Genomic DNA, 27,511 nt, shown 5'->3' on the forward strand with positions numbered 1-27,511 from the left:
TATGATCAAAGGATTGGAGAATGGGACTATCATTGCGAGGCAATTATCTATACACAAATAACTTTAATACTTTGGCATTTTTATAACCACTACATTATTTATTTTACCCTATATTCTATTGCAATACCATTCCCCTGGTTACGAGTACACAGTACTTCATACTTTTTTTTACTTCATATAGAATTAAAATAAAACGGAGGAACACTTTGAAATGAGTTGAAGAACAATGGGTCCTATTTAACCATCAAATACAACAGTATTTAACTTTTGTGCTTTTGATCAATATTTATGTGACAAGCTATTCATTACTCTTCTCCTCTACCAGTTTAATGCTGTTGTTCTTCCCACAGCCTGATCTGCACTTTTGTGTATTTAATTTATAACAGTTTCCATGGAAAAGAAATATTCAAAGAAAAAAACTGCTGATACAGCATGTGGATCTTTCTACCAAACCACAAATCTTTTCTAATGTTCATCTTAAACTGAAAGCAATTCTGGGAAACAAATTAATGATATAAATCACATTATCATTACTCACATAAAGATACTCTGTTGTAATTCTTTCAGAAAGCTACAGTGAGTAGCTAAAAGAACTCTATATGGAGAACGCCTGTTTCTAATTAAATGATCTAAAAATAGAGTTGCACATACATCTAGGACCAAGCCATCTGTGTTATCTCTCTACGATAAGCTATTATACACCCACAATGATATCCCTTTCATCACTGCAGATATTCAAAACTAGGACTGGCCCTTCGTTTCGTTCCCTTTTAGGAAGAGAAAAAGAAAAAGGAAGCAAAATTTCAATCCAGACAAGATTTTTTGGAAGTCAGATCCCTTGTTTTGAAATCTCTTTTCTCACCTAGTTCTGTCAATCAGCAGCATGATTCAAAACCGTGCCCCGCAAACGGTGGCAGGAGACAAGTAGGATTTCTCCATGAAACACTTTCCCGATGCAGTAAAGCAAGCTGTTTGCAATGGGCTGTCTGGGCTGTTTGCATTGTTTGTGTGTGATGGGTTTTGCTTGGTTTTTTCCTTCTTTTTTTTTGTTCTTCTTTTTTTTTTTTAAACTATTTAAAAATTCAACTTTTTTCTTCTCGTTCTGACAATTAAAAGAACAATATAAAAAGTAAGCTGGAACAAAACTGGACCTGAGTTAAAAAGGTTGGGTAAGAGATTCCCATGACATCTTTGGTGATAATAAACAACAACAACCTGTCTTCATACTTCAAGCAGGAGACCAAGGAGACAGAAAACAGCCCTTTTCTCTGAAAAAACACCTACCCATATTATCAGCCAATGTCTGAGGGAAAAAAAGGAGGCAAGCTTATCAGGGCCTGTCAAGAGGGGGAAACAATCCCTGCTTAGTCAGAGCCAGTGACAGATTATCCCCTTGTTAGGCAAAGGGAAAGCAGAGTGTGAAGGGAGATTCGCCCCCGACTCCCTCCGCAGTAGATGGGACGGCATTTGGGGCCATCTCCCGTGAGGGGCTCCAGGTAACGCCTCAGGCTGCAGCCAACGAAGCAACATCATTTACACCTTTCCTTAAAGTTCTTGCTGTCAGACTGTATTTAATCAAACAAACGTGTTTGTTGTATTTGCCCATCCCTCAGTTTCGGGGCTGTTTTGCTGTTGTATGATAGAATCTCAAGCAATGTATGTTAACCTCTTTAAAAAAACTATTTCTCTTTAAGCTTACATTTCTGCCAGCAGAAATAAGAACGTCACTTTACAATAAAAAGTAGTAATTTCAACCAAAGACTTTATCCATTTTCGTAAATTAGGTAAGTAGAAATTTTAGACAGCAGGCTCTCTACAAAAATATAAAAAATACGCCTATAACAGATAGGATGAAAAAAGTGCGTTTACTTTCCCCTAAAGCCTACCAATTGTTACACATCTTACAATAAAATAATAGGCAAAATGAAGACTAACCTTTGAATAAATGCCATTTACTGGTCTCCACTGTTCTCCATTCAAAAGGAAGGGAACTGTTATCTCATAATCTTTTGACTGGTCCTTTGGCATCTGCTGTCTCGAGGACTCCAATTTGCTGTCCACATTCTCGCCTAAGGACAGGGAGAAGCACTTCATGTTAGTCGGGAACAGCATCTGACAACATGAACCTTGTTATTTAAGGGACCTGGCAGCATATTTCAAAAGGAAATAATTCAGGAAAAGAATTAAACATTAAAACATTGTGGGGTCATACTGTCAGTGTCGAAACCTACACAAATTTCTAAGAGAGCTGGGGTTCTGGGAGAGAAGTGTCGAGCTGATTTCCACTGTTGATTAAATGGTGCATTGCTGTAGCAGCAGAAGACAAAGACTGCACATAAGGAGTAGAGATACCAGGACGCAAAGGTAAGGAGTTGGGATGCAAGACTTAAATAAAAAAATTTGGAGAGGTATTGGCACCACTATTTAAAGTGTTACATTAATAATCACACTAGAGTTGGGATTTTTTTTTTTCCATTTAAATGATAGCAGGGGGGAATGCAGTAGGTGGCTGTCTTGTCCGTGTCATCATTAAGAAGGTAAGCACGCTGCAGGGATTTAGAAGAGATAAGATTTTATCAGGACTATTTTTCTGTCATTAAGGTAAGAAATTAGCCTTGATCATTCCACTCCCCAATCCCTCTTCTCCCCATCCCTCTTCCCAGATACAGATGCACTGGACCAGATTGAAATCAGTGGTGGTAGGAGGGGGGAGAGTGCTCCTGCGGGTGTGACTGGAGCCCTACCCTCCCCGGGGTGAACAACCCCACAGTTGTATGACACAGGCTCCCGAAGGGCAGACAGTGATCCCAGATTTTCCCTTATGTCCTTCCCATTTCTGCGGTGGGGTCAGCTGGTCCTCACGCTTTGCGAGTTGGAGTCACAGCATAGATGTAACAACCCGGCTTGGGGTTCCCGAAAGCTCCAGGTTTATTGTACGCAGCTGATTTACCAGGTTTAATCCTCGGTGGTTTATTATCCCCCAAATACTTCTTAATGCACCATCTTACTCCACTAAACATGGAAACGTGATGTTGTACTGCGTTTTAACAAGTCTGAACTGTGTACAACAAAAGACTGAATATTTACTTAGCAGCCTCAGCATTTCTATATGAACACGCAAGGACGTCACGACGTACTGTTCATATAGAACCCCGTAACATCAAGGATGCACATTCTCATTAGCGGAAAAAAAAAAGTCTGGAAGAGAATATAAACTCTCACTGAAATAATGCTCTACTCTTACACAGTCAGATGACTTCAATTCATACTACAATGTCAAAAAGCTCTTTGCATGCAACATTTATCAAGTGTTTTTCCTCTCACTAAACATACTAATGGTATTGTGCCTGTCAAAGCAGAGTCCTAAAAAACAGTATCATAGTACAAGAGCTGGAAGTGGTATTGGCAATAAATCTTAAAGAGAAGAGAGGGATGGCTTCCAGGTGCCGTGGGACAGTCAAAACGCTGGCGGGGTTTGCCACGCTCTTGACCTACCATCACACTGAGCCCTTGCTGCACTTGGACCCCACGAGGGTGAGACCTGAGTCTTCGCAGGTGCTCTAGAAATGTGTCCATCCTCCATTAAGATGGAGAAAGGCCAGCATGACCTGTCTTCCTCCCCCCCCATTGCCTTTGTGCTAGGAGGTGCAGAGGGAAGGTGATGGGGCAGTGTTTTAGCAGCTCAATCATGGCTCAGAGCTGAACCATTTTACGGGAGTGAGAAGAGAGCTGCCCACACAGCCCAGTGCTTGGCACTGCCATCCCAGCAACCTGACCTACCCTCTCTGGTCACCTAACACTCTCTGAGGGTCAAGAGCTATGTTTTGAGCAGAATGACCCCAACTTAGTCACTGTTAGAATTAGCTTAAAAACATCTACGCAGTCATTACGGTTAAGCTGACATGAGAGGAAGACAAGTTCAGTATTTTCCCATATGCTTTTAAAAATATGACACTTTCCCTAAAACACCAAAAATAGACTAAGATAAAAAGTAAAGTATATTGGGGAGAGGAAAGTTGCTTGTTATACGCATGTTCCTGTAGAGAAAGGGTTCTCACCCCACCCTCAGCGCAGCCCAAGCCCAAGTGGCAGGGGTCTGGGAGGATGCAGTGTCAGCCCTTGGAATGGATGCTCCAAACCCTGCACACGATTGGGTTCACCCCTGTGGAGGTGTATGAGATACCATCTCGTCTGCCTAGGAGGGACTAAACAGAACCTCATAGCTCTTTATTCTGATTATCAGGCATGAAGCTCCCTGCACAGAACAGAAATTTATGAAGCATATCTCAGAGAAATGAGAAAAGTTTGGCTCTAGCCCTGATTTTTTTCTTCTTGGCTCACTAGAGCAGTCTCAACTATATGAATTAAATGACTCAGGCCCTTCTATTATTTTGTAGGATTTGCACTCTGAAAGTTTCATGAAATCTAAATTTTAAGAAACTCTATGAGCATACTTTTCCTCCCATGGATGCATTGTCTACATTGCTTCCACGCAGTCTTATACCATGGAGCTGCAGCTAGATACCAGGAGGCATCAAAGTCCTTCTGGTACTCCTACATGTGCAAGCTGCCTTTCTTATTAATTCCGCAAAGCATTAACATCACAACATTACCCGAAAGAGAAGAAAAAGGAGAGGGGAAGGGATCAGCATTTGTGCGCAGATGTGTTATTCTCTCATTCTGGCGTGGTCCAGAAAGTGCAACCGCTATAAAAATATCCCAGGAAAAGGGAACAATATCTACACAAAGTGCAGTTCAATTTTGCCACTCCTATTCTATCATGACAAAGTGATGCTTGTGGTGCATAACAAAGTAAGGTTACAATGAGCAAATTTAATCTTACACACATGCTTATTTATCTGCACATTGAAAATGCATATTGTGCAGAAACATTGATAGTCTGGAGACAGACATCAAGACAGGTTTATAGGCAGCAGTTATATCTTTATTGGAAAAGATAATTTATTTGGGGGAAACAAAACAGGCAAGCTTTAGGGTTTGCAAACTCTTCTGAAGCCATAGCATTTATAAAACACAAGATCAGTTTCTGTCTAGTTGCTTTCCTTCAGCCAAATATTTTGCTGCTTATCTGAATGTTTTTATTTAAATTATTGGGTGTGATAAAAATCACAGCTTCCTGCAGAAGGTGGAGAAAGCACTGCAGCCCAGTCACGGGGCCTCCTTCTGAAGAGCACTTGGCCACATGCTTGATGTTATGCACTTGCTTAACTCCCAACTGTCCTCAGTGTGATATATGCACATTACGGTTTCTTTTGTAAATCAGATAACAATGTTTTTCTGATTTAAGGTCATTATATTTACATACTATTTATATTTCTGAAAGACTACAAAATAAAGAAACCTGTATAACTGATAGGTAAACTCTAGATCAGTCTTTAAATATAAAAGTAGGGGGAAAACAAAAAGGTAGATCCTTTCAATAGGATTCTGCAGCCTGATTGCAAAGCTTCAAAGAACACATTGCAGAAAACAAGGGATCACAGCCAACAAAGAGCGACCCACACATATCTGTCTGAGATGGGAAAGATGACAGCATCTAAAGGGCCACTGAGCCCAACCGAACAGCGGAATGCAGACAGAAGAGATACAGGTAGAGGAAGACTCGAAGTCAGGAGAAAAAAAAAAAACAAAACAAAAAACATAAGAAGAGAGCCAGGCCAAAAAAACGTAGGCATGGAAATTGAAGTTGAAGTGTGCAGGAAACTTTGAAAAAATGGGACAAAGAGATGTGCAGACCCAGAGCAGCCCCGAGTCTGAGCAGCGGTGTGGGCTTCTGAGTAGCTACACAGGTGGGGTGGCCGCTGGCAACCTTGGAGAGCCTTCGGCACGCACGGCCCTCGCCTCAAAGTTGGAAACACCAAAGAATTTATTCCAGCCTCTCTTCACCCAGTCCCTTGCACAACGGCTGAACAAAACACAGTCCCAGTTTTCTTCTGTTGGCTTCACCCACCCATCTCCGAGCGTAAGCACAGCCCTCCCAAAGAGCATCCGAGAAGCACCAGGACAGGAGGGTGATGGGACAGGACTGGAGATCTGTGCTAACAAAGGGTTTCCATCACCTTGATCACATCCCGTGAGCTCCCAGTGCTGCAGTTCTTCATGCGCGCAGACGTGCTGGTATTTCCTCTCTGCCACTCTTCATCTCCTTTACCCATTTTCATTAGGATTTCTTTGAAGCTGGAACCATTAGAGTTGTTTGCATTACATTAATAATGAGGCCTCTTCTCTATGGGGACTTTTGGTATTACAGCAATATAAATAGTGTAATAATTGAAATCAGAGAATTTAAATTTCAGTAACGTGTCATAAGAGGGGAAGAAAATCAGGCCATCTGTATTACCAGAAACTTTTATTAGACCCAGGTTTCCTATCTTTTGTGTCACATGCACCTACTTACTCACCTACTTATTTTCCATTTCACTGAAATTCTGTCCAGTTCTTCCTGACGCAAGCTCGTCTCCCACTTTTTCACATGAAAAACTTCACAGTCGTGTCTCTCTGTTTTCTATTTTCAGCCTGCACTGAAGGTAACGCTTTTGATCCACAAGCAGCCCACAAGCTGATGTAGCGCCCTTTATTCTTTTTTTTTCAGTAATATAAAAGATACTTTGTACAAATAGTGAGATGAGTAGATGTTACCTGTCAGTGACTTTTGTGCGGCTTAAATATTCTTCATCTGCCACGTACTTCTACAACTTTTCTTCTTTGCACAGTATCATACAAGGACTTGTTGGCAAAGAAGTTAAGAATAGTTTTCATCTCTTTCCTTTGTATTTCAGTTCCTCCGAGCTCTGTGCAAAATAAACTCCAAGCATGCGATGTGACATCTTTGTTTAACGGCCGCTGTCTCCTGAAGAAGGCCAGACACACTTCAGATTTGCATTTACTTAAAATTAATAAGCTTTTAGTCAGGCTATGCAATTTATTTGTCCTTATGACAAACAAAAAGGTGAACGCTCTCACTACAGAGCGGGTCTGGATAAAATGGGCTGAAGTGGAAGATACATTATCTGGAACGATGCATCAAAAGGGGTATTTCCAGTGAGTTACCAACGCAAGAACATCTGGAATACTGAGGGCATTTCTCCTCACCTGTGTTCACGAAAGATTAATTCAGCCTGGAGCTGGTGGACTGGAAAGGCTGCCAGGGTGACCAGGGAAGTGGAAAGACTGAATTACAAGAAGGAAACTAAAAGAATTATTTTGCATAATCTAGAAAACCAAAGATGACGCGACCCATGATTGTCCTTTAGCTTTATATACCTCTTGGTATTTATCTTGCCAGTGCTGATATAGTTACAGATGGCAAGATTATAAAGTGGCTATACATAAAGTTAGCTAGGATTGCAATATAGAGCTTCTGAGCAAAGAGGATCACATCCAGCTCTTGTGCACCAAGGAAAAAAAATTAAAACTCAACTTGCTTTACATGGAAATTTTTAACATTGGGACTCAGACTATATCATGCCAAAAAAAAAAAAAAGTGTCAACTATCCAACTATCTGGCCAAGGAATGGGGATGTGTGCTTCCAGTCCTCTATTTCACTCCATCTTCCAGCAAAAGCCACAACATTACCCAAGCTAAACATTATCCAGGCTCAGATCTTGCTGAAACCACCTTCTAGAATGGTACCCTTTCTGTTTGAGACAGGAAAAATAATAATTTGTCACTTATTAATATAACAAAAATGCAAATTATTATAATATCTGATAATAAATATGAAAATGCTGCAAAATAAACCAGTACAAGATTTCCAGTGCATAATGGTTAAAGAAAGAAAGCCCAGTAACTTGCATAGCATCAAATAAGCAATAGCTTGCCTTGAAGTCAACTGTCCATCCGTCTTAAATTTTACACTAACCACCAGCTAAAAAGACAGCCACCCTCTCAAAAGAAAGGATAAAAATCAGAAACTCCACCACACGGTAAGGTACTTCCCATTATCCCACTAACAGCACTTACACAGCTTTAAAAAAGACAGCACACAACATGCCAGACTCTGCCCTCATCTGTATGTAAGCACAAAAGTCTGGGCAAAATTTGACTGTGCATAAAATAAAAATCTTATCTCTTGCAGTAAAGTTTTTATTAGTTCAAAATCATAAATTATCTTTCCAACTAACCTTTGCACATATAAGCAGTACATTGATTCTGTCTACAAAATCTAGTAAAATTAGTCCTTTCATGGCCTGCCTGGAAAATAATTATTAAAAAAAAAAAAGGCAAGCCACCTAACGAGACACAAAGTTTTACTTGTTTTCTCACTCCTGCCCCCATTCCCAAACCCAAGACCTCAGACATTTAAGCACAAGTAGCTTTTGAAAAACTACTAATTCCATGGATCTTCTTGGGCTTGAATCTTGTCTTTTCCTTCACATTGCAAAATTACGACTTATGTACAAAATTTTTAAAACATCAAAAGTCAGCAAAGGTCTTTGATAAGCCCGAGGACAGGCAACAGCAAGACAACTCCACGCATTTCTGAATTTAATTTTCTGTTCTTTCTGCTTCTAATGAGAAAAGATCCTCTCTCCAGCTTGACAGGTCTGTCAACTCTGAACTGATCTGCGCACGGCTTTGCAGCATGTCCACCTGATCTTTCACACTAAGCAGCTTCACGGGCACTGACTGCTCGGATGAGAAATAGGAGTTTGAGACGCACTGATCCCCTTTAACTAAACAGGATTAAAAACATGCTATTTAATATTTCAGTTTTATAATTCTAAGAAGTATCTCCTGTCATCACTTGTTCTTGCATGAGTTATTCCCTTCCTAAATCTAATTCTGCTGATGAAATAATCTGCGACAGGAAACGGCCCTCCCACCCCTCCCCCACAAAATCCCATAAACTCCATGGAAAAAGTCATGTGCTCAACACTTTAATACGGACATGGGAGTGAAAGCTGAAATTTGAAGGTAACTTGCTGTTCTTCTCCACCAAAGGCTCTGCAGACAGTGTCACTGCACGACCAGCTGAACAAACTAATGACACATTTTAGGGCGAAAAATAGAGAGAGAGGGGAAAAAAAGAAAAATAAAATGCTCATTGTGGAACATACCCCCTAAGCAGTTGGATCATCTTAATCTTCAAGCTTCTGTAATACAACTGTTGGAAGGCTCTAAGTTTGCGCACAATAAAGTGCTTTATTCAGGGAACCATATGACTCCATCAGTCATTCAAGCACATGTTTGGCACAGATTGAAAGTGAAAAGCATAGCTAAGTCAAATATTTCAAAACTGAACTTGTCTTTCTAACACACATGGTTTATATATTGGTGTAATATCTATATAACTTTTCAGTTCTCGTACACGGTAATGTCATGGCTAAAGTACAAAATGATGTCTGCTGCACCAGGCAGCACCGCACTTCTTGGGGGTTAACACATGCCAAAAAGCCATCTACTAGAAAATTAAAAGGGAACTATCACACTTGACAGGTCCTCAAGAAAACTGTAAAAATAGCTTTTGTTCATTCTAATTCTTGAATATCTATTTCTCAAATCAGGATGCTACACCATTCTTCACTAGAGAGCTGCACTGTAACAAATCCAGGACAGCCAGTTCCTTCTTCATCATGCGCCCGAGATCGGTCCCCTCTGCTCGCGGATGAAATATTGCTCATCATACAGAGTTACTCCTGCTGATGCAAATGCGATTAAAGCAATCCTGGGAGAGCACGGTGTGATTAAAGCATAAGTAATGCGAGAAGGATTTGGGCTCTCATTATACAAAATACATATTGAAATGCACTCAAGGAAAGAAGCCAGTATATCTCAATATCCTCCCTGTTCTCGAGAACAAAATGTGACAAGTGGAGTTTTGAGAACAACATTTGCCATTGACTGCAGGAGGGGGCAGGGAGACTGCAGAACGTTTCAAATAGTGAAAACCAAGCTTTATTACGTGTATAGAATATATACATATACTATATTTGGGAAACAGCTGTCCAGCCTCATTTGCAATGTTGTTCTGTCTGACTGAAGAATTACTATTCAGGACCAGTCCAAAGACAGAGTTGTCCTTTTTTCCTAGAAGAGAACGTGTCAAAATATGAGAGAAATAAAGCATCGAAGCATTGAACCAGAGGGCATTTCGGCACACTGGGTGATGGGTATGTATCGAGAGGTTTCCCCCGTGGAAGAGCTCAGTGCTTGGAGTTCACAGAAGAGGGCAAGTTGTAAATGCAAGATTCCAACCCAAAGTAGCTTTGAAAAGTCAGTGACATAACGGCTCAGGAGAACTTCTGTCCTCTTGCTGCAAATCCTGTTTTAAGCTTGCTTCTTTTCCAAGTCCTGTTGCACACCGTATAAATTGGCCCAGTCATTCCTTCTCGTGAAAACAAGCAGGACAGGACTAATAACAGGTGAAAAATATCAAGGGTTGCACAATGCCTTTCCCACAGGTATTTCCAGGATGCCATAGTGAAGGATGCCCAATCTTAACTCAGCACTGCCCCAGCATCATCCCAGCACAGGCACTACTGGGGCACATCTGCTTCTTCTTAAACTGCTGCTCCTTCCCCAAAGGGTCCCAGTCCCAGAGATTCTCATTTGGATTATAAACTCAGCCTCGCACCCTTCAGCATCGGCGAGGCAGCACCTAACAAAAACACTTATTTGAGTAGAGGAATAATAACCTGTGCTTTACAAGAACAGACACAGCTAATCCATAAAGCTCCAATGTCAAAGAAAAAAGTACTGAATATATCAACCTTTCAGCAATGAGTCCACATAATTGCAAGAAAATCCAGATCCAGCGCTCCTCTCCAGCTCCTCCCCTCCAAACCCTCAAGAAAGTCTACTTTCCACTGAATAAAGTTCAAAATTACTCCCAAAATACAATTTCCTCTCGGTCTTTTACAAGGTACAGTACAATCCTTTTCTCCAAAGATTTACTAGCCTCCCCACTGAATACAAGGAATCCTTAGCATAGCTGTATCGAGGGATGTTCCTTCCCGTATACAATCATCGGTGAAAAAAAAAGCTCTGGAGTGGGAGTTTGAGTTGTGCTCGTCACATGCACACAAATCATTCATTCATTCAGATGTTCTCTGGGAAATCACGCTGGAAACACAGCAAATCCAGCTGAAGCAAATTTCAGTATTAATTTAGGTAAATGTGCATGGGAAACGATTTGTAGTTCTTTCCCAAGCCTAGCAAATGAGCTACTGGGCTGGGGAGTTAATATCCATCATGCGCTTCTGTTTGTGTGGGCAATACCTGCTACTCGCATTACACAACAGCAGAAAAAGAAAAATTAACTGCACCTGTACTAACATAAGCTGTCACAGAAGTCTGTCTCCCTGTTTTTTGAAACATGAATGAACAGCAAACTTTAGAGTTACTTAATGTTCTTGAAGCCACCTATCCTGCTCAGGTTTATGTGTGCGACCTTACAAGAAATGTCACCATAAACACTGGATCAGTTCATAACTCCTGACTTTCACAGACTTCTTCAGGAGATGAGCTACAGCAGTAATGAACATTTATTTTTATTGTTTCCTCAGGGCAGGGAGAACACCCAGGATATCTTCCCAGGTCACTAACACAGCTTTGTTCATCTAACCTACACATCCTGTCAAGCAGATTTTTTTTTTGATCCTGTCAAGCAGATTTTAAATGAATAGCACAGAACATCAGCACCAGGTTGTACAAAGGAGACAGACCCATGGAGGTGAGACGGTTTATCCCAACCGAGGATCAGACCCACAAACGAGGAACATACACAACACAAAATAAATAGACAAGCTCCTTCTTTCTAAAGTGTGAAGATGTCTTCTGCAATGACCCTGTGTCCTGGTTTCAGCTGAGATAGAGTTAATTTTCTTTATAGTGGCTGGTGTGGGGCTATGTTTTGGATTTGTGCTGAAAACAGTGTTGATAATACAGAGATGTTTTAGGTGTTGCTGCACCAGTCAAGGACTTTTCGGCTTCCCGTGCTCTGCCAGGTGCAGAAGAAGCTGGGAGGGGACACAGCCAGGACAGCTGATCCAAACTGCCCAAAGGGCTATGCCGTACCGTATGGCGTCATGCTCAGCGTATAAAGCTGGGGAAGAAGAAGGAAGGGGGGGACATTTGGAGTGATGGCGTTTGTCTTCCCAAGTAACCACTACGCGTGATGGAGCCCTGCTGTCCTGGAGATGGCTGAACACCTGCCTGCCCATGGGAAGTAGCGAAGGAATTCCTTGCTTTGCTTTGCTTGCGTGTGCGGCTTTTGCTTTCCCTATTAAACTGTCCTTATCTCAACCCTCGAGTTTTCTCACTTTTGCTCTTCCGATTCTCTCCCCCATCCCACCAGGGGGGAGTGAGCGAGCGGCTGCGTGGTGCTTAGCTGCCGGCTGGGGCTAAACCACGACACCCTGCACTCTTCCCTCAACCACAAGCGTTTACCCAACATGGGGTGCATTTTCCTCACTTAAGAGGCAATAGATAAAGAAATAAATACTATTTCACTTGGAATGCTTACCTTGTCCTTTAAAATTGCGTCAAAATGCAAGAGCGGTTTTTAACCTAGGTAGAGTTTTATGACCTCCAATTCAAAAAGGAACATGGATCAGAAGTGAGATGCTGTATCCTTCCCTATCAGCTGCAGAGGCCACATTTTATTCTCACCTATAGCTCTGTCACCACAGTGCTCTCAACAGCAGAAAAGGAATGCAATACAGACTTAAATAATCTGGATTGAATAGTTCTCCTCCTCATATCTTCTAATTCTTGAAGTAAGAGAGGCTCTTCAGCACACTACCATTGCTGCCTAAGACAGCGCTGCTGAATAAAGATATTGGTGAAGCAAAGCTCCACACACCGTCAGACCCATATGCTCACCTGATTAAATGTAGCATTATGACAAAGTCCAGATTTTTTTTTTTCAATTTTTTTTTTACATGACTATATCAGAACAAAATCCCATAAACACTTGGATTCAATGAAGTTTATATTTTAATATATTCTTTCAAAGGTCACACATGAGGTTTATTTCTCTTGCTTGATCAGCTGTTTTCAGAATTTAAAAATATTAAATAGAAGCAAGAAAACAGCAAACTTTCACCATTGTCAGAAGAAGGTTTTTCACACAATGCATCTGACATATATTATTAGACTATATTTGTAGGGACTGCCACAGTTCCTCTTAACAAATATCTCAAAATAAACCAGTGTGCTGGTTTTGGCTGGGGTAGAGTTAATTTTCCTCACAGTAGCTAGTCTGGGGCTGGGTTTTGGATTTGTGCTGGAAACAGTGCTGATAACCCAGGGATGTTTTCGTCACTGCTGAGCAGTGCTTACACACAGTCAAGGCCTTTGCTGCTCCTCACCCCACCCCACCAGCGAGTGGGCTGGGGGGGCACAAGGAGCTGGGAGGGGACACGGCTGGGACAGCTGACCCCAGCTGCCCAAAGGGCTATTCCACACCATATGGCGTCATGCTCAGCGTATAAAGCTGGGGAAGGAGAAGGAAGGGGGGACGTTCGGAGTGATGGCGTTTGTCTTCCCAAGCAACCATTACGCGTGATGGAGCCCTGCATTCCTGGAGATGGCTGAACACCTGCCTGCCCCTGGGAAGGAGTGGATGAATTCCTTGCTTTGCTTTACTTGCACACACAGCTTTTGCTTTCCCTATTAAACTGCCTTTATCTCAACCCTCGAGTTTTCTCACTTTTACCCTTCCAATTGTCTCCCCCATCCCACCAGGGGGAAGTGAGCGAGCGGCTGGGGGGGGGCTTAGTTGGGGGCTGGGGTTAAACCACAACAGTCCTTTTTGGCACCCAACATGGGTCTCAAAGGGTTTGAGATAACAACAGGTTTGATTGGAATGTGCTAGATCACATTTATAGCTGTTATTGCCGTTTAGCTATTAATTGGCAGGCTCCTGTGCTTGCCATGGGGCTTGTTTGCCTTACTGTATATTAGAGTGTAGCGTTCGTTAGTGGCTGCTTTTTGCTTTCGCTGCTTGCTGTCCTGCTGGACTGCTTTATCATCTGACTCTGCTGTGCCTGGGAACATTGTGATAACAGCGATGGCCATGTGCCTGGGCTGGCCGATGGCCAGGGCATCGCTGCTGTTTCTGTGCTGCTGTACTGGACGGGCTGGAACTCCAGCGTGAACTCGAGTCGAAGGGACTGTGACCTGTGGATGAGTCCACACAGGAGCAGGACTCCCCACAGCATCTGTGGCTGTGGATAAGTCCACGCCAGAGCAGGTACATCTCGAAGCATCTGTGGCTGTGGTTATGTCTGTGCCGCAGCAGTTATATCTCTGAAGGGACTGTGGCCCAAGGATAAGTCCACACTGGCGATGGTACACCTCGAAGCATCTGTGGCTGTGCATGAGGTCATGCTGGAGCACCTCAAAGCGCGTGGCCATGGATAAGCCCACAACGGAGCAGGTACAGCCCTGGAGAGACTGCAGCCATGAGTAAGGCCATGTTGGAGCAGGTTTACTTCTGAAGGGACTGTGGCTGTGGGTAAGGCCACGCTGGAGCAGGCGCACCTCAAAGCGAGCGTGGCTGTGGATAAGTCTATGCCGCAGCAGGTACACCCCTGGAGAGACTGTGGCGCATAGATAAGGCTCCACTTGGAGCAGGTACTACCCCTAAGGGACTGCAGTCTGTGGACAAGTCCAAGCCGGAGCAGGGGCAAGGGGAGGAGTTCATTGCAATGTTAAACCCTATAACCTGGCCCAAAGGGACCAGGGGTGGATATTGTAATGGATATATCTTTAAATTGTTGAAACCCTTGATTTGAGTTGCATATCGCAGGAATTACTATAGCAGGAACCATGTGAACCAATGGAGGACAAGCCTTACAAGAACCAGTGCAAGTGCAGCAGTGACCCAACCTGAGCTGGCTTTGGCGCCCAGTAACTCCACGCAACACACCACCTCTCCTGTCCTGAGTGACCACCATAAGAGATGGAGCCCAAAGTCATGGACTAAATGAACTGAATGGACATTTTGCAGACATTTTGCAGACATTTGTGGACATTTTACAGACATTTCCCAGAGGTGGTCCATAGACTAGGGGAATGCTATCTGTGTATTATTATATCAAAGGATGGGAAGGGGGATGGTGGTTAATGAGGATGTATTGGACAGTGTGGGACCTGAGCATGACGGAAATGTTATGGAATAAGGGGTGGAGAATGGGCTGGTTTTGTCTGGGATAGAGTTAATTTTCTTCACAGTAGCTAGTCTGGGGCTGGGTTTTGGATTTGTGCTGGGAACAGTGCTGATAACCCAGGGATGTTTTCGTCACTGCTGAGCAGTGCTTACACACAGTCAAGGCCTTTGCTGCTCCTCACCCCACCCCACCAGCGAGTGGGCTGGGGGGGCACAAGGAGCTGGGAGGGGACACGGCTGGGACAGCTGACCCCAGCTGCCCAAAGGGCTATTCCACACCATATGGCGTCATGCTCAGCGTATAAAGCTAGGGGAAGGAGAAGGAAGGGGGGATGTTCAGAGTGATGGCGTTTGTCTTCCCAAGTCACCGCTATGCGTGATGGAGCCCTGCATTCCTGGAGATGGCTGAACACCTGCCTGCCCGTGGGAAGGGGTGAATGAATTCCTTGTTTTGCTTTGCTTGTGCGCAGCTTTTGCTTTCCCTATTAAACTGCCTTTATCTCAACCCACGAGTTTTCTCACTTTTACTCTTCCAATTCTCTCCCCCATCCCACCGGGGGGGAGCGTGGGGCTTAGTGCCAGCTGGGGTTAAACCATGACAACTAGTTATAGATTCTTTGGTGCCAAATTCTGCATCCAGCTTTTTATGCCTTGCTGTGTATTATCCAGCGTGGTTAACAGGCCATGAAACATTTCACTTCTTGCCTTATTAGATCATATATTTTGGACAAGAAAGAATGTGTTCATCTAATCAATGGTTTCGTCATGTTGACCTTGTGAATGGATAACCCCCCACCCCCAATCTACCAAATGTTTCTCATCCTAGCTCCAAGTCATGGAAAGCAGAAAACTCACTTACATGGAGTGTAAAAAATTAATGATACAACATGAGGTTATTTAACAGTGGAGTCAGCATTTCTGATTAGATCATGCAGTTGATCAAGTCACTTTCTGAAACACCGATGCCAACTTCACACTAGATATCAACGTAGTCTCACACTCTTACGTGATGCTAAAAGGAGAAGGGTCAACATCCTGGAGCAGGGGTCTCCTAAGAATCAATACCTTTTCCATTTAGTGTGATCCTCCTCTCAAAAAGATAAAAATTTAATGCAATTGAAGCACTTTGCTCTGTGTTAGCCAGAAACAAAAGGGATTGTCCTTTTGGACTGCACTGTCCTATCAAGAATCAACTGCAACCCTCTAACAGACTTACTCAAGCCACAGCTTTTAAGTTTAGTTTGTCATATATTTGCCCTGGAGACTCAGCAGGGCCTAGGAGAAGCCTCTGCAGGTGTGATTTAGGCCTTTAGTACTATGAAATTTTGGAGATTATGTGCTTTTGTCCTAGGAGTAATCTGAAAAGCTACTTGAAATGCAAGTACAATGTGCATGCAATACGAAGAGCAAAATCTGAGATGATGTAGAGTGAAACACAAGAACTTGTAGAGGAAAAAAAGCCATCAGAAAAAGGGATTAAATAAAAAAATCCCTCCAATATGAATAGGATGAAGGGCCTGGCATCCTAAGCAGGACTGGATGCTGTGTGAGATGCAGAGCTGGGGGAGCCTGCTGGTGTAGCAGAGCCTGGCCATGTAAATGTAACAGTATTTCAGACCTAATCGCGGACACCACGGAAATGTCGCTTCTGGGTTTACAACAGCTCTCACAGCAAAAGTCAAGACAAAACCCACCCCATCAGCCCTCAAAGACGCAGTCTCCAAAAGTCAGTGTGGGACAGGAGGCTTGGCAGCACCCCAGAAGAAGCTGGGCTGTTAAAACCGCCTGGACACGCACGTGCGGGCTGCTCCGCCGCCCCGCGCTGGCCGGATCCTGCTGCCCGCCTGGCAAACGGAGCTTGCTGCTCGCCATTCGCATGCAACACCGCAGCCCTGGAGTGCAAACGGTACTGCCCAAAAGGATGCACATGAATACTAATAAAATGAAGCCCAGCTGGACTCCTTGGACAATTTGCACTGGCAACGTGAGATATGTTAGAAACATAGGGACCGCTAGTGATAAATCTGTCAGGATTAGGATATGCGAGGTCTGAACAAGGCTGGTGAAGGACCAAATAAACCTTCACATGAATTCAGCCTTTTTAAAACAATTTCATGATCAATAGCATCGGCAGCAGCTGACAGCCTGAGTGGAAGTAACAGATAAACACAGCCCTGATCTGCTGCAGTCACTCACGTGTCCTTAGAAAAGTGCCACCGGGGAAGTCTCTGCACTGCGAGCAGGATGACAAGCAGCCCAAAGCATAGCCTGTCAATCATTACTTCGAGGATGCTCTTTGTGGCTGGATGGAGACCTTTCCAAAAATCTCAAGGAAAGCAAGAGATGTGAATTTTGCTCCACAAAACACCAGCGAACAACCCGGCAGCTCCCCAGCGAGCCGCAGAGTTAACGATGCGAACGTGATTTGAAGAGTGGGCATAATATCCTCAGCTGGTGTATTTTGGCATGGATCTGCGGAGCCCCATGGACAGTGACAGCTCATGCCAGGCTATCTGCAGGGGACCTGATAGGGATAATCGTCAGACAAGAACGTGAATATACACAGACCATAAATATCTGCCACAAACACTGGAACAGTCTGAAAGAAGACAGTGTTTGAAAGTGAGCTCTAAAACACAGAGTGTGTTGGAGAGATCGGGTTTAAAGCGAGAGACAAGGAAAGATTTCTCCTTCTGTAATTTATTTCCATTTCAGACAATGCAGTTGCAATCAGTAACAAAAATAAAACCTGACAGAAAGTTATTTTAATTGAAGGTAAAGAATTTTTGACTGCAATTTTAGGATTTTCATTTTTCCACTGTTCTTCCAACTAACACCTAATATCCCAAAGAGATTTAAGAGTTTACGCACACACACTAATTTGGAGTTTACCTTTATACGCCATCGCTTCCACTGTCTGCCCTGCAGATACAGGAAGGCCTTGACTCTGCAGAAAGCTTATACACATGTAGATCTGAAGGCATTTGACTAAATCTATAAGCTTAGCTCTTATCCTACTAGATATTATCCTCCACCAGGACAGCAAAGCTAATTTTGCTTTGTTGAGGCTGGTACTTCAGTTAGCTTTCCTTTTTATCCATGAGGTCCTTTAGCCAGCAACCAAGAGCTAGCAATAGTAAAAACTGGAAAAGGCAACTGCAAAACCATAAAAATTGGAAAGGAAACTAAAAGTGAGTGGCAAGGCTACTTAAGTTGTCTAGCTCATAACCTGATAATTTAATATTAGAGTTGTTACTAGGGCAGTCCCACATTATGTATGCCTATTGCCACATTTCAAAAGTAGTTTTCAAGGCATTTCGTAACTAAAACTTCTGTCTTAATCACTATGCATGCATTTATGTAAAAATTAGGCTGTCCTGGCAGCACCTCAAATCACTAACACCGGGCCCAGAGCAGTCGCAGCAGTAAAGCCAGCTGAGGTAGAAGCTGCAAAGCTTCAGAATGCCCGGTCGAGATGCGTGCCAGCACAGCTAAGAGGACTTGCTGTCACCGGCAGCTTCGCTGGGTCTAGAAGCACGCGGCTGTAACTTTCAGCACCTCTGTGACCAAGAAAGCAGCACATGCTCTGGCAAAGCTAAAGCTGTTCTCTACTTCCACAGGAAAAAAAAAGGAATTAAAGGAGAGGATGTTCGCTGAGCACACTGGCTGCAGATGCAAAAGAGCAAGTTATAGACGTGTTACGGAAAGAAGAGGAGTAGGAAAGATGTAGCAAGGCAAACCCAAAATCCAGCTGAGCTGCCAGGGTCAGCAAGCACTGCTGTTGCTCAAGCTTAGACATCTAAAGATGGGCACCATAAAGATGAGCAGCTGACACAAACTTTACAAGGAGCTTAACTTATCAGTGCAAACGTAACCTTAGAGCTTCAGCTTGGCTCTTAGGGAATCCCCAAACACATGTAACAGGATTTCCACCCCCACTTACCATTCTGCTCTCTCATCTGTATGCTAGATCTGTCACCTACAGTTTGCCCTCTTATTTTATTGTAGGGACCACTTCTCTGAGGTATAGTCATTTCTTCGTTTCTGTCATACGTGCATGCTTGAAGCATCTTATCTCACACTTTCCTGGATGTGTAGTCAAGTTTACCCTCTGTCCTAGCGCACCTCCAAAACACGGAGGGGCCTGGCCAGCCACCGTGGCTCCCACGCTCAGAAAAGGGGTACGTGCTGCCTCCACCCAAACCAACCCACCCTCGACCCATGCAAAGGGAACAGCCACGGGGGAACTGGGGACCTATTTCTCCTCATGTACCTGAGAATTTCTGCAGCCTTTATCCCCAATGTGCTGATTTGGTGTCAATACAAATGTTGACAAAGAGAAATTAAGACCCCGACAAAGGCAAAGCAAAGCTTCAACTCCTGTTAATTCATTAACATAAATCCTAGGTGCTCAATTAAATGCAACAACTTGCTCTGTCTACCCTAGGATTTCAATGTGCTGGCTAACATGATAAAAGTATATCTCTGTCTTTCTCTTAGCAAGTCCAGAGCCCAAGTCCCAGTGAAAGTCGCTGCGCATAAATTTGGAGACAAGCAAACATTTACAAAGTTTAAAGTTACAATGAAAAAAAGACCCAAGACAAGAGTTTGTAGTAACACATTGGGACACACACGCTCTTCAGCGCTGTTACATACATTTAAACAAGAGAATCTCCCTTCCTCTCTCACATAAAATATGCATTGTCAGCTGCTGCTTAATGAAGAGGACAGGGCCCGGGCCCTGCAGTGATTATTCCTGAATAAGCCGCAGGCTTGCCGTACAAAGAGACAAGTCACTTTTTCTAGGCTGTTCCCCCATCTGTAACGCCGACAGCCCAGAGCCAGTGCTGCCAAACCTTTACAACTGAAGCCACCGATCCCTGACTTGTGCTCACTTTGAATGAACATAGCGGCGAGTAAACTTTTACCCAGCCAGGGACGCTTTTACCATCAGTATTTGGCTTTTTCAGGCAATTCTTCCCGGCTGGAAACAAGAGTCTGAACTCTGACAATACTCCCAAACCCCGAACCCAGCCCCAGCCCGCGGGTGGCTGTTTGCGGGGGACCCTGAGGGGATAACTGCTCCCCGGGCCGTGCCTGCCGCGGCGGGGACTCGCGGGGAACCCCCCCGGGGCCAGCCCCCCACCCAGGGGCAGGGCCGCCGCCGGCGCTGGGGGCTGCGAAGCGGCGTTTTTCCGGGAAGGGCTTGGAAGTCCTCAGGGCGCGCAGCGGAGCGGGAGTTACGCGGCCCCAGGCCGGCGCGGCTCCGCGCCTCTCCGGCCGGGACCGCGGCCGCGGCCGGGGCCGGGAACGGGGCCGGGACGCCGGCGCTGCCCGCCCCCCCGCCTCCCTTCCCCGCAGCGCGGAGCGGAGCGGGGGGGCCGGGGGGAGCGCGGGGAGAAGCGCAAAATCCGCGCCGGGAGCGCCCGGGGGAAGCGGCCCCCGCGCAGCCGAGGGCTGCTGGGGCGCGCACGTTGTTCGAGTCATTTCTCTGTTGCTTGTCCCCTTAAAATGGAGTGTGGGGCGAGGAAGTGTTTCAGAAGAATATAGAGCGATATATCGCTAACTTACCTTGAGCTCTGGGTGATGCTAGAAAGAGCCAGCTGAGGCTCAGCAGCAGCATGGAAATCTGGGCTGGGGGGTGCGGAGGAGGGAAGCGCTGCTGCTCTGCATGGAGACGCTTTGACATCTTAGCCCAGACTGAGGGAGACAAACTTTCATCAGCTGGGGCTGGAGAGCAGCACCATAATATACAGTTACAGAGAGGAGCGAGCTGGGACTCAGGATGTGAGAGATTTCCTGCATGCAGTTAACTCCAAAACCCCTCCTGCTCCTGCATGAGCTGCTGATGAGTTGGGCTCTGCTTTCTTAGGGGAAAGAAAAAAAAAAAAAAAGTTGTTTGGGTTTTTTTTTTTTTTCTTTTTAAAGAGGTTTGAGGCTGTTGGGTTTTGGTTTTTTTTTTTTTTGGCAAGGAAAATTCTGTTGACCGTTGCAGTAAATGTCCGTGCTGGCTTGCGCTCACCGCGCTCCTCACCATGGAACAAATGAGCTCCGCGGCCGCCCCTCCGCGGGGTCCTACCGCCCGCCGCCGCGCAGGCAGCGCCGAGCACCGCGCAGGGCTGGGGGGGCTCTGGGGTCCCCCCGGCCCCCGCAGCCGCTCGGTCCCCCCGCCTGCCAAGGTTTCCCCATTTCTGCTGCACACGCAGCCCTGGCTGCTTCCTCTGGAAAGTCATCTGCATACGTTAGAGCTGAGGGATTATTTATTGGTTTCATAATTATTTCGGAGTTGTTTCTGGTGCCTCCGACTTATTTTATATTGTGTTTTTATAAAAAGAAAAAAAAACAAAAACCAACACACCCACAGAGTTGCCAGATGCATTTTTTAAAATCTTTCTCATTCAAATGATTATTACTGACTGTCTGGGAGAATAACCAAATACAGATTATCTATTCCGTAACGTACCACCAAAGTACATGTAATGCCCACATGTTGCGCAGAATGCTGTAGAGCAGTAGGAAGAAGGAACCTAATCCTGTAAATCCTCACAGACTTTTATTGTGCAGTTTTATATTTAATTTATTAAGATTCTTCCCAAATCTCACCGTTTGGATATTGATACTTAATTCTGCAGATTGGCCCCATGTTCCCGGTGCATTAAACAGTGGCAAAACTGGCCTAACGTGTGTCTGTACAGCGGCAGGCACACCACCGTGCAATCCCACTTAAAAAAATTGATTTTGGAAGTACGGATTTGGGTCTCTTCTGGAGCAGAGGCTGGTAACTATTCGCGGTGATCCGGATGACGCCTTTCCCCAGCTCAGAGGATAAATGAGCCAGCAGAAACTCCATGGGTGCAAAATGCTGCCGTTCCCAAGCTGGAGCCCTGAACCATGCCCGCTTCGTGCAGTTGAGAGCGTCTCTGAACTGCCGCGGGGACAGTCACATCCCCAGGATAACAGTGGTAATGTCAGGTCATCTCGGCACAAATAAACCTGGAAAAGAGCTGGGATCATGAAGCATGTGCAGAAAGGCCTCTTATCAGCTGCTTTTCTTCACAGTTAAAAAGTACGTTTTTTCTCCTTACCTCTCCACCCAAACCAAGACCCATGGACTCACCTCCAGTTGCTCTGAATTTTGAACTCCTTCTACAGTTACCCTTCAAATCTCACCTCAGCAGCACACCTTTTCTTTATCATGCCCCTTCCCAGGAAACCCCTATCCTTGCGAGCAGTCAGGGATAATCCTATGTGTAGCTTTAAATACCCAAATGCTAAATTTTCCCTACTCACCCATTATCAATTACATTTTAGCAGCTATAGTCAGCAGCTTTTCATCCCTTAAAATATAAACTAATGAACTCTATCGACTATCTCATTAAGGACATACGTGCTCCACACAGCACATTGGTTAAAAATGTTAAAATTAAAACAGACGATTCATTTGTAGAAGGCCACCATAAAAGCCGTGTAGACATTTTTATTCTTTGAAGGTATTTTCACCATTAAAAAAAATCAGTCAAGGGAACTAAAGACTTCTAAATAGAGTTTTGGTAATCCCACATGGCTTTTCACTTAAATGGTAGGTTTTTTATTTTGAGTAACAATATTTGCTAATGGAGAATGTGGAGCCAATTATATCTTGGTGATTCACTGGCATGAATGAACTAGATATTATCAGAGTTCCTCCTCCTCCCCCAAAACTTAACCAGAAAGGAACACTTGCATTTTACCACACTAATTTTATGGGTTTGAAGTTGATAAATTGATAGTTTGTCACAAAAGAGCCCCAAATATTTTATTAACGACATCCACGTAGGAATGCTACTGAATTACGGTTACCTCTGGCTCTGGAGAACAACGGTACAATTTAACAGCAGTTTCAAAACTCTCCTGGAAAAAAAAAACTGAAGGAAAAGCGAAGTTAATCTGAAGTGCCCCTGCTTCACTACCATGTGCATGAGCGAGGCCAACGCTTGACTTTTAATTTCTCATGTCAAACCACCTCCCACAATTAGTTTTACGAGGCTTGGTTTATCCACTTCAGAAGAACAAGGCTGAGTTTCCCTGCAGGAAATGAAAATTGCATCCAGGTTGTGTAGCTGCTTTAAAGGGGGCCACAATCCCGATTCTCCAGGTTATTCCCGCGGGCGATGGCTCTCCATCCATCCTTCCCAGCTTTGTTCTTTCGCACTGTCAGGGGAAGGGGGTTGGGGGGTTGTGTGGAGGTGTCTCACTGCTTCTGCGGTTTTCTTTACCTTTGTATCTTTTGCTACTGCTTCTTTATGCTTCCCCCCTGCCCTCCATGTTTGTCCTCCTTATCTTCCTTACTCTACGTATTCAGTTTTTCTTTACTTCAACCATGAGTAGCTTTTCTTTCCAAAGCATGCACTCTACTCTGTGCTAGTTTAGGGCTATCCCGCAATAGAAACAGCATATGAACAGCTAAATAGTCTTTTTGCTCCTTATTTTTATCTTCTTGGGAAAGGGAAACCTAACACATTGCTATTTCTTCTCTATTACTATTGACAGAGGGTGGCATATGCCGGTAGCTTGGTTTGCACTCAGCTTTAAGCCTCAGCCTCTGCTCCGCAAGAAGAGCGAGCCAGCCACTAGCTACAAACTGAAGAGCACAGATCCTACTGCTGTAGCATCTCTGTACTTAGAGATGTGTGGATGAAATATCTCACCCTGCGGCTGTGGGTCGCCTGTGGCTAGAGGAAAGACCAAGGAATGAAGTGACAAGGGTCCCTGAGATGCTATCAGGACCCCTCTTCAGGCACGTCTTTCAACTGCATCACCCCCACTTCCCCGAGAAGCGGTTTGGGAACATTTAACACGCCTCTATCAGCAGGACACTGAGAATTGGTACTGCTTACAGGGTGCTCAGGAATGTGTCCTGCATTAATCGTTACCTCTTGTCATTCACGAAGCGGGGCTACAGCTACGCGTCCTTTTCTCTCCAGCTCTCATACCTGCCTCTGACTTGTGTCACTGTGTCACTTTAATAGGTCAGGTTGAAGTAGCTTAACTTTCAGTTTGCATTTACATATGAAAACCATTTGCTGTAAAGAGCACTCGAGATTTTTAACAGTTAATATTTGACTGTGTGACAATACAGGCAGTTGGCTTGGACTCTGGTTATCAAATTCCTAATTCATGCAGGAGCTTTAGTTCACATGGCACTGAAAAGGTCAATTCAGAAGAGAGCAATATGGAAGAGACTAATGTGGAATAACTTACCTGGAAACAAGCATAACATATGGATTAGTACAGACACCAGAAAGAAGGAGGATGCACTGAGGGAAACATCAACTTCCATTAGTTTCCCCTTGGTTAAAGAAGAGGAGTTTTAAGAAGGAATTAGTGACTGATGGAGACAACAGGGAAAAAAAAAAAGGAGCAGACAGAACATACATTAAGTCCAAAACCTCCAGACTACAATACTGTATGCTTTCGTGACATTACATGGAAGGCACTGTAACAAACTATATGGCACTTGGGAGGTGGATTATGGTGTGCTATAGGGTATGGAGTACAGGAAAAGGAAAGGAAAAGGAAAAGGAAAGCTATGTCTGCTACCCTTCTCTGCTAGAGCAGGAACTGCATCCCTGCATTACAGACTGAGTTAAACGAAGAGAGGATAAACCACCTCAGATAGTTAAAGAATTTCAAGAGAAGAGGTTCTGGTGGAGAGAAAACACCGCTGTAACACTGCTCTCACATCTTCCCAGGTCAGCCGTGATCTCCTTTTGGATATTCAGGAAACCTCACCGTAATCACAGCATCAAGTATTATCCAGAAATCCAAGTCCTTTTATTCCATATGTGCCAAAATGCATGAAGATTTGTCTGGGCTTAGCTACAGGGATCTACAGTTTTGGGGCCTCCAGGCTCAAGTTTTTGCTTCTTAGAGTAAACAAAACAAAACAAAAAAGCTTTTCCCTTTGAAATCTGTGTGTCCCCTAGCCAGCTGCTGAGACTTTGTGTCTCCAGTCCTCCCTCACTTCATTAACTCTCTGCAAAATCAAGATCCTGCTGAATTGTGACTGCAGTGGCAGATTACAGTCCTCTATAATTAACAGGCATAGATATAGCATAATACAGTGTGACCTTTAGCCACAGAGCTTTGCTATAGACCTCTGTCACAACATTCAGACATAAAATAGCAAGCTCCCGAGAATAGCATCCATCAGCTCTGCACACTGAAATAAAATACTGGCTGTAAATATTGTTTACTGCGCATACTTGAGAGAAGTTGCATTCTATAGCTTTCCTAGTCTATGAGGGCAAGTTTCCATCCCCCGTATCTTTACCGGCGTGCACTCCAGCACGCCTTGCTGAACCGGTATGCTGTCCTGAGCAGCACTGGGAGGCTGAACCAGGTTGTTAAGCCCATGAAACGCAGTGCAAGCTCAGCAATCTTACCCTTCTGTTATCAATAAATATATTCCTACCTGCCCCTCCACTCCTCTTGCCGCTCCCTGCTTTGGTTATGACCTTTTTTTTCTTCCTGTCCTACAGGTACCATAATGTCAAATTCATCTGACATTTCTGCCTTGAAGCTTTGAATTTGCCAGTGCGGCTGGGCGCAGTAAGCAGAGAGCAAAGCAGTCAGCGCCTCGCTGCAGCCAGGTCTCGCGTCTCCCCTCCGCCGGCCACGAGGCCGTGGTCCGTCTGTTTGTCCAAGTCGATGGGCTCCCGGCACCAAGCTGGTGCCCCATGAGTTTCAACAGAGCTGAGTGTAATCACAGGGATAGGCTTCTCCTGACTTCATTTGAGGACCAAGGATTTACTCAGTTTCTCCCTTGTTGCAAGGGACACGCTTATAAAGTTGGGGTTTTGTTGAGTGGAGACTGTTTCTTTCTGAGATGTACCCATGAGCTATTTGAAATAACACAGTCCTTTGTACTTGTAGAGAGCCTTGAACCGCTACAGCCCATCAACAGGGTATAATCCTGAATTAATTTTATCATGGATTGCAGAACCCCCAAACTGAATATTTCTAGATACCTTTTTTTTGATAGAGAAGAAACTAAACCACCCCCTACCTTGTTTGAATGAGAAAGCGTTGTAACATTATATTAAAATATGAGTAAAACTGGCGCAGCCATCCTGAAGTTATTTATACATTTAATAAATGAGACGCAGTATTTTTAATCTGTCTCAAGGATAAAATGTAATCTGAGAGAGCAAGCCCCTTCCATTAAGCCGTGTTTGGACAATCATTATAATTTCTACATGGAAGAGGAATATCAGGGCTGGTGGCGAATGGTACATGCTCATCACACTCCTCTCCCCCTGCTTGCTCAGCCCAGTTCATCCTACCCCTCCACTGCAACATCATTTTGGAAAACAGCTCCTTTCCTCTAACAAAGCAGGGGAGTAAGCTCTGCTTTAATGCTGATTAAGCTCTATATACTGCTTTATAGGGAAACTACACAGACTGTTGCAGCCTGCTGTAACAGGGCCAAGGGTGAAAAAGCCAAGAGGAGCTCAAGCAAGAGCAAACAAAGAAACCCACCGCTCCAAGGATACAGGACCTTAACAACAACAACAGCAACCCCCTAAATTCTTCGGCAGTTAAAACACAAAAACCCAAACCTCACACAGTCCCTAGTTACATTTTTTTCCTGCAGCATAAACCCTCAGTCATGCAAACACAGAGCTCTCCACGAGCACAGCCACCACCGGCGGCTGAGCCTCCCGTGCCCCCACCCCACAGCTGAGCCTCCCTTGGGGCACCCTCCCCGCCTTGGGGCACCCTCCCCGCCTTGGGGCACCCCTGCAGCCCCCAGCACCCTGACCCGACGGCCTCAACATCCCAGGGGATAGAGGGCTCGGCTCCCAGCTTCACCTTACACCAAATTAGCCATTGACGTTTCTCCAGGAAAAGGAAAAAGCCATGCTAGTGAAACTTTCTTCTGTTGTGATAGCACATGACTAAATACTTACCTTCATAAATAATAAATAAATAACTAGATAAACAACCTTCTTCAGCATGTTTGCGCAGCCCTAAAACTCCACTTTTCATTCTGGTGCTGCCATTTTCTGACTCAAACCTATTGCAGTAACTGATGACCCCCGCTCTCCCTTGCAGTGCACAGCCAGGACCCCCGGCACACCAGCTTGGTTAATGCTACCGGACAGGAATCGATATTCCGCAAAATTAAAAAAAAAAAGTTTGCGCTCGCTTCCCACTTGGTGCTCCGCTGTTGATCAACCCCTCTTTACCGTAGTGAGAAGGAAATGCTGCCACGTAGGAAGACGCACCAAGGTTTTTCTGCTACAGAAAAATCCTGAAAATGTCCAAACCAGAGTAATTTGGGCCTATGTTCTGGACATCCTATGTCCTCTCCCTGAGGACCTGAATATCTC

At 44.5% G+C, this 27,511-nt stretch overlaps 1 protein-coding gene across 3 annotated transcripts in view; it reads right to left on the reverse strand.

Annotated features, from left to right (window-relative positions):
- The window catches only part of ADAM12 (ADAM metallopeptidase domain 12), a 189,187-nt gene extending 168,183 nt beyond the window's left edge, over positions 1-21,004 (reverse strand). For 2 of the 3 annotated variants that reach the window (XM_072870992.1, XM_072870990.1), the window contains exons 1-2: positions 20,709-21,004; positions 1,936-2,069 (exon numbers count right to left, since the gene is read on the reverse strand). In XM_072870992.1, the coding sequence (XP_072727093.1) occupies positions 1,936-2,069; positions 20,709-20,826 (252 nt within the window). In that variant the 5' untranslated portion in view covers positions 20,827-21,004. Of the gene's footprint in view, positions 1-1,935; positions 2,070-6,080; positions 6,133-20,708 lie in introns of those variants that run through there. The other variant, XM_072870991.1, reaches the window with a different exon arrangement.
- Positions 21,005-27,511: the final 6,507 nt, after the last annotated feature.

The sequence above is a fragment of the Ciconia boyciana genome, chromosome 8, assembly GCF_034638445.1.
Source record: "Ciconia boyciana chromosome 8, ASM3463844v1, whole genome shotgun sequence".
Classification (NCBI taxonomy): Eukaryota; Metazoa; Chordata; class Aves; order Ciconiiformes; family Ciconiidae; genus Ciconia; species Ciconia boyciana.